At 45.0% G+C, this 8,117-nt stretch overlaps 1 protein-coding gene across 2 annotated transcripts in view; it reads right to left on the reverse strand.

The window, feature by feature from the left end:
* The window catches only part of NEDD9 (neural precursor cell expressed, developmentally down-regulated 9), a 43,864-nt gene extending 39,409 nt beyond the window's left edge, over positions 1-4,455 (reverse strand). The window contains exon 1 of one of the 2 annotated variants that reach the window (XM_025206230.1): positions 4,225-4,455. Coding sequence is in view for 1 of the 2 variants with exons in the window: in XM_006025430.3 (XP_006025492.1) it covers positions 4,225-4,236 (12 nt within the window). In the remaining variant the exon portion in view is untranslated. The remainder of the gene's footprint in view (positions 1-4,224) is intronic. The other variant, XM_006025430.3, reaches the window with a different exon arrangement.
* Positions 4,456-8,117: the final 3,662 nt, after the last annotated feature.

The raw sequence follows: 8,117 nt of genomic DNA on the forward strand, positions 1-8,117 counted from the left end.
AGGGGATGAGTGGCCGCAGGCACGCTCACCCCATGGGCTCTGGACATGCATGAAATCAGGGGCTCTGGCCAGACCCTGCACCAAAAGTTCAATGTGGCACAGTCAAAGAGGGGTGTGATATATGCTAATATAAATGCACTGCAGATTAGAATGGGTTGGTTAGTAGGGTGGCCATCATAGAGGACAGTCCAGTTGTCCTCTGTCCTCTGTTGATACAAAACCGGATGCCTTTATGTCCTCTATTTTTCTCTTCAAGAGGACATTAAAGGCATCTGGTTTTGTATCAATAGAGGACAGAGGACAACTGGACTGTCCTCTATGATGGCCACCCTACTAACCAACCCATTCAGTACATTTATATTAGCATATATCACTGGGTTTCATATCAATAGAGGACAGAGTAGCAGAAAACTGGAATGTCCTCTATGATGGCCACCCTATTGGTCAGGGAGAGCTGGTGGAACACATGAAATATTCAAGGTCATAATAATTAAGTTTTGGGAGACTAGTTTCATGTCTGCACTATTGTGGTAGTGTGCTGTGGCCAGGATACTCCCAAGCACACCCAGTCTACCTGTTTCCATGTGCATGTTCAAATCCAGAAATGCACTTAGTGAGGTCACTCTAGAGGTGCTTACTCACTGCTGCTCTTGCCCTCAGTCTCCAGTGCACTTGGCAGCAGCTGATAGGGGAGATTCCTAGAGCACCTCACTGGGTTGTGTGTAAGCATGGATTGCATGAGTACAAGGGTATGGGCCATAATTCCACTGACTTTGATGCAGGTAGTGCAGTGAGGAAGGGAAGAGTGGGATTAAACAAGGGATTAGGCTGTGACCTTGTTGAAGCCCATGGGGATTTTGACATTTCACCCTCATGTCTGAAGAGGGGTTTATGAAAGAGAATAAAAAAAGTTTAGGTTCCAGAAAGGCAAGGAAGGACAGAAGATCTTCAAGAGACCTGGAGGTGAATGATGGCATATTATAAAGTGCATACGAGTTTGAGGTAGTGCATAGGGATAAAGTGCACCGGAGTTTGAGGAAGACCGAGAGTCATTCCAGATTACAAGGTGCCTTTGAGCCCTGTCACATTGAAACCAGGGCCAGGAGAAGTTCAGGGATTGTCCAAGGCCATTTGCGTGAGCCAGATCCTGTTCTAACCACTAAGCAACACGCTGGAACTCCTGGGTCATCCTGTGTTTGCAGGCATCCCTGTGCTGGGAGGCAGCCTTGTAATAGGTGGCTGAGAAAAATGGAGCCTCAGAAACCCTCTGATGGGCTGTGAGGAGAGGTCAAGCATGCATAGCTTCCTGGGCCCCTGCCAGTAAGCACTTAGTTAAACAAAGTCAATCATACACCTGGCATCAGAGCAACCTGTGCAATCTGGGTCCTTCCTCCAATCACGACCTAAAGTAATACATGTATTACAACAGTTTCTTCTTTCTCTGTACTGACAACAACAACCTACACAGTTAACTCCAGAGAAAGAGAAGAAACAATATACAGATTTTGAGTTTAAAAAACAGTAAAAAGCAGGTATTATCTTTGTCTCCTCTTCCCATCGGCCCCTCCAGAAATGTATTTAAGAAAGTTTGTCCTGGGTAAACAGTTTAAATAAACACTTCAAACTTCCCAGGAAATGTAAACACACTAGTCTGACAGGAAGGCTTATGGAGGCCACAAACCTTCTGTCTTTTTCTTGAAAGGGTCTTTCTTTCTCTTTGTGTGGTTTGCTCATCTAGAATTACATAATCACCTTCTAAGCCAAAGCCCTAATGAATCGGAGAGAGGGAAACCTTGCAGAGCAGGGTAGAGCTCTGCTGGTAAAGAGGCTTATCATTTCATACTCTCACAGCAGGCTGAGACTACGTGTGAAATATGATCTCCTCACTACTGCAGAGTTGTTTCTCGCTAGGGAAGGAGATGAGGAATTTTAGGGACTGTATAATTGTGCAGGCCTGTCATTTAGCAGTCAGCACACAGCATTCCTCATTCATGACCAGTGAGAATGTATTTAATGCTAAAACAAACAATAATTTCCACCAAGTGAAATGGCCATTCTCATGGTTCCTGTACACTCCTGTATTAGTTCTCATACTTTCCTATATTAGTAAGTACATAATATTCTTTGTGTGCAAGTCAAACTGTCTTCAGACTTGTATCGAATACAAATGGGCTAGAACAGGAAAATGGAAAGGGGGGTGGGAGGGGGTGGGGCTTGGGTCACTGGCCTTTACTTAGCCCAGTTATAAGTACTGAGTTATCCAGATCAGAGCTTCCCAAGTTATTTTGTATTGGGCTATTTTGGCCTTGTATGACCCGCATCATTGGTACCTGTTTGCCTGCAACGGACTCTGGGGTACAGCTCATTAGGGAAACAGGAAACAGCTATAAGGGTGGGACCCCAACTTTCCTAAAATTAGGGTAGGTGGGGTTGGACTGGACTCCTCTGTATTGCCCCAACAGAATGGGTGGGTGCATTTGTGTCATTAATATTGTATAGATTTATATTCTGATAGCAACAAGAGTTTCTGTTCTGTGCAGGTTCATGCAGTACATTTATCATTGAAGGAGCAGGGCTCCATTATATTGGACCATGCACAAATAGAATAAAAAGATGGTCCCTGCTTGGAACAGCTTAAATCTAAGGAAGTGTGTGTAATGCATGTGATATTTCTAAATCACCTTTTTATTGATTTTGAAGGGGCTTTTTTGGCAGGAAAACTAAAATGTTCCTTCCCTCCCTCCTTTTTTTCCAATCACACAAGATTACCATATGTCTGAGCAGTAATTTAATGCTTCAGTACCCTGTCCAGGTATTTAAAAGTCAGCATAATACTATTATTGACACGTCAGCTTTTCATGTGCACATCTCTTAGCAGAACTTTATTTTAAAAATATGATTAAAACAAGCTTTTTTTAAAGATAGTAAAATATTGTTCTAATGGCCAAAAATACAGTTGATTTCTTGCTCATAACCAGTTAAAGGAAACCTGCTGTAAAGTTGCGTATTGCTCACAAAAAACATATGTTCGTGAAGTTTAAGAAACAGGCTGATCTTTTTTTTTTTTTTTTTTTTTTTTTTAGGAAAAAGATAAAAGTTTATATGCCAAAAAAATGCTAAACATCACAAAATGTGTATTTACGTAGACATATCCACTGGTATTAATTTCCCTTTTGATAGCAACAGTGCTATGCAAGAGTTCCTGGAACTAACTGCTGTAAATAGGAGGAGAATTTATCCCATTATCCAGGTATGTACAGTGATATAGCAGCATCAGAAAATTACAGAAAAGCATGTTCTCTTTTAAATTCACACAACATTAAAAATTACAGAATCCTTTTCCACACCATCCTATTACAATTCTTTAGTATTTAAGGGTTCTTATTTTGCAATCCTAAATCTGGAGCAATTCCTTTCGACTTCAGGGCAATTATTCAAGATCTTTCCCCTGGATATGCAAAAGCAGTAGTGAAATTCCTGAAGAACCCACCCACGCCTCAGTCAGGCTATTTTTTTTCCTGATGAGGTCCCAGTCTGGGTTACACATCAATACGACATGTATCTGCTAAAGATGAATCAAGTTCTCTTTCTCATAAAGTTCTTGTTTCCGTGGCTGAAAACAGAAAGGATTTTTACAAGTGTCCAGACGACTTGAAATACAGCACATGCGCTATTCTGCCCGTGTGTTCCAGGCTTGCAGCTAAGAAAATGCCTTATGCTTTCAGACAAGAGCATTACATTCACAATATCAACCTCCCGTGAGGACTTTAAGAATTCTAAAAGATGATGGTTACAACTTGTATCTCTAAAAGATGATGGGTACATTTTTACAGTTCCCTTGAAAAACATATGGCACAATCAGTCAGAAAGAAGAGAAAGATACTTTTAAAAACTATTTTAGAACAAATGAGTCTGAAACTTGACATTCCTATCTACTCTGAGTCAGCACAGTATCTGTGGCAACTGAAAGAAATCAGATAGAGTTTTCTTTGAATCTCTGACAGCCTTAAAAAAAAACCAGAACTCAGTGTAATTCAAGAAAAAAAGTTCTTTATATCCTTTGATTCTAGGTATGGAAAAAACTGGCATATCCAGTTCTCTTTTGTCTTGTACTGGTATGGAAATGTCACTCAGAGTCCATATGAAACTAAAAATGTAAATGTTCCCCCTGCACTCACACACTGAATAAGAACAAAATCTTTTTAAAAAAGCCATTTGCCTCACCTTATACTTCATAATTGCAGATGTATCTGGAGTAGTCCTGTGAAACTAGACGGAATACTCTACAATCTCACACATCTTCCTTTCCCATGTAATGTCTTCAGAAGTGAAAATGAAAATATCCCCAGAATTGAAGGTGGTTTTCCAGTCTGAGTCTGTGAACTCTTAGAGCCGCTAAGTTTCCAGTGCATCTGAGCTCATTGTTGTGATTTGCTGCAACTGGGCTGCGCTGCTGATTTGCATAGCTTTCCACTATTGGCTAGAAAAGGAGATGGGCTGGGACAAGATGACGGTGACCCCTCCTCTTTTCCCAACTCCAGAAACACTACCCTTCTCCTCACCCCGCCAAGCCCAAATCATTAAACTAGACATGATCTTCCACCTCCACAGAGTGCGTGGGGGAGTGGGGAGAGAGAAGAGAAAAGAGGAAATCTTTTAAGATTAATTCCATTTTTTTAAAAGAAACCAGTCCACAAAGCGAGGTCAGGCAGTCCTGCTTCCTGTGACCTAGCAACTCCTTCATAACCCAGTTTCATTTCAAAGCCATTCACCTCACAATCTCCACATGAAATGAATGCGGGGACAAAAGGTTCTCTGTCTCCAGTCCACTTTTTACTCCTCACCCCTGCTGATATCTCTTTTGGTTGCTGTTGTCTTTTTGTTCCTCTCAAGGTTCACAGTGCTCTGACTGTCCATTTGAAACCAGCCGGGCAAATACTTGCTCTGACAGTGACTAGGCATTACAGTGCTCTAAGTATATGCTCTGGACCAGCCCAAGATTACGGTGGTGATAATTGCTGTAATACTCAAATATGCAAAGCACTTTACCAACAACAGTAAGTGCCCTATGATATCCAGATATGAAACAGCATGAGGAATATTCAGATATGATATGAGGAAGAATGTTAAATTAGAAATCTTGTCCAACTTTATCCTAACCACATAGTTGGTTCAATAAAAGATATTGCCTTAAGAAATCCCTGCCTCTTGCATAATTTCTGATATTTAGGCATTATACCAGGTACATACTAGAAGTGGTATAAATTAGTTTTTCATGTTAAATTTGTACCACATATTTTTGTCTGTTTGCATCCTCTGTAATCCTTTTACCGTACTAATTCATTTGAGGAGGGCTTCTTTTATTAAACACCATTTTTTTCACTCCTGTCTTTCTACTTAGTTAAATGGTCTGTTAATGTTCCCATTGTTATCTCTTGAATCAAAATGCTAAATATTCACTTCGCATGGGAAAGGCATGTTGATTCCATACTGATTAGACACCAGGGCACAAGTAGGCTTTAATGATCTACATACCCAGTTTAACCTGGGATAGTAGTATGATTAGTATGATTTAAAAAATGCAGTATTTACCTGTGATTAACCTACTGATAGAAAAGAGAAAGGAAAGCAAATGTGTAGTAATTTAGTATTCATTGGGTGTGTCTACACATGAATTTACGTGGGCTTAAATTTAATGTGCTTTATCCTAAGGCAATTTAGGCACATGTTTACACGTGGAGGCCTTAAGGCGCCTTAATGTGGCTCGCTGGGCAACCTGCCCTGGACAGCCCCCGGAAGCCCGTGGCAGTGTAGCTGGGTGGTGTAGCCCAGCGCTTGCCAAGTGGGAGCCTCCAGTCCCCCCGGAAGTGGTTGGTCTGCGCCTAGCCCCAGCCGTGGCTCCAACCCCCTCCCCATGTTCCTGCCTCCCCAGGATCGGATGGCAGCAAGCCAAAGCTGAGCCCATGGGGCCCCACGCTGCCACCAGGCACCACCAAGAAAACACGGTGGGTGCTGTTCTGCAAGGCACAGACACTGGAACTGGAGCAGTGGTTCTGGTAGCAGCAGTCCCTGTTGGTGTGTGGTAAGTCAGCAGAGGGCCTAGGAGGCACGAGGGCTTCTGGCAAAGCACAAGGGACAGGCCACACTGTGACTCCCTGCAGGGGAAGTGGGCAGAGCCTTTGCTAGTGCCTCTCCCTCAAGGCAGGTTTGCTGGCTGGGCAATGCAGCCCTGCAGGGGCAGGACTACTCACTCCCTGCCCGGGATTCAGGTACCCTTAGAAGCCCGTGCTGGGGCTCCTGCCCAGGACAACAGGTGGGCTGGGACTGCATCTGCCCCCCAATACCTGGTACAGCTTTCGCTGCTTCACCCACCTCTATCTCAGGCAAATGCCTGGCCTCCATGCTGAACACTGGGTGGAAAAGGCAGTGTCAGTCCCTGGGGGCTCTGCACAGCTCAGCCTGTGTAGGCTGGGCGCAATGTGGGTAGAGGCTCAGCTCTCTCCTTGGCCTGCCTTATCCAAGGCTGAGCCTCTGCCCATGTTGCACTCAAGCTGTGCCGCGCAGAGCCCCCGCAAGTTGACACCACCTCTCCCACCCACAGTGTCCGCACAGAGGCCAGGTGCTTGCCCAGGATAGAGGTGGGTGGAGCAGGGAAAGCCATGCCAGGTGCTGGGGGCAGACACAGCCCCAACCCACCTGCTATTCTGGGTGGGAGCCCAGTGGAGGCTTCTAAGGGTGCCTGAATCCTGGGTGGGCAGCGAAGCATCCTGTCCCTGCAGGGCTGCATGGCCTGGCCAGCAAACCTGCCTGGAAGGAGAGGTATGGGAGAGCTGCTAGCAAAGGCCCTGCCTATGCTGCACTGCTCCCTTCCCTTGCAGGGAGTCACAGGGGGGCCTGTTCCTTGGGCTTTGACTAAAACCCTAAGTAATCGCACCTAAATTTGGTAATTGCTTTATGCAGGTATTAAATTTAGACATGATTAGCCTAAAATTATCATTGTTACGGTGCATTAAGGATGCACACATGTAGACCCCATGCCCTTAATGTGCCTTAAAAATGGGTAATGTGCCTTAAATCACCACGTGTAGATGTGCCCGTTGTAACTGAACCTTCTAATTCTGCTTTGATGAATGCAGTCCAAGCACTATCAAGCTTTGAGTGGAACAGACTCCAGAAAATTAGATCATCTGCTTATTTTTTGGCCAACTTGAACCTTGGCCAGAATTTGTAGGTCACAGATGGATTTAAACTCAGATTGCTTCTAGAGATCTAAGGAAAAAAAAACAAGAACTAGAGTCTATCATCAAATGTTAAAGACAACTGTTTCACCGTGCACTAGAACTGTACTAATTCTCATGTGATTAGTCCACTAGAGAGCCCTCATATTACTCAGACTTCATGACTTCTATGAAGTATAACAGTGGTGTTCAAGCTGTCTTCCACGGAGCCTATTGTTCCACTATAGGTCATAGAATCATAGTCATAGAAAATTAGTGTTGGAAGGGACCTCAGGGGTCATCTAGTCCATGGAGACTGGCCCCAGCAGTGGTAGCGGGGCATGAAGCAGGGCAGGGAGCTGCTCTGGGGCCAGGCTGGGATCTTGCAGTGGTGACAGTGTGGTCCAAAGCCAGGGCAGAGCCGTGATCTGCAGCCTGCATGCTCTCGGCAGGGGCGTGCAGGCAACGGATCTCTGGCCCGGCTCCTTGCAGCAATGACAGCATGGTCTGGAGCTGGGGAAGAACTGCAATCTGCTGCCTGCATGCCCCTGCCCAGAGTATGCAGGTTGTAGATCATGACTCTGCCCTGGCTGTGGACCATGCTGTCACGGCTGCAAAATCCCAGACCGCCCTAGGAGCAGCTCCCCGCCCTGCCGTGTGCCCTGCCCGCTGCTGCTGGGGCCAATCGCCACAGAAACCCTGGCTCCATGCTATCACAGAATGGCTGCTGCTGGGGTCTCCATGGAAACTGGCCCCAGTCCTATGGGCAGGGACATCTGGGAAATAGAGTCCAGCAGCAGGCCAGATCCGTCACTTTGTCTAGGTTCATCGTCTTTGGAACCACCCTGCAGGTAGTTAAAGGCTGCTATCAAATCCCACTATATCTTCTCTTCTGCAGAC

Source organism: Alligator sinensis, unplaced genomic scaffold (genome assembly GCF_000455745.1).
Source record: "Alligator sinensis unplaced genomic scaffold, ASM45574v1 scaffold253_1, whole genome shotgun sequence".
NCBI classification, from domain to species: domain Eukaryota; kingdom Metazoa; phylum Chordata; order Crocodylia; family Alligatoridae; genus Alligator; species Alligator sinensis.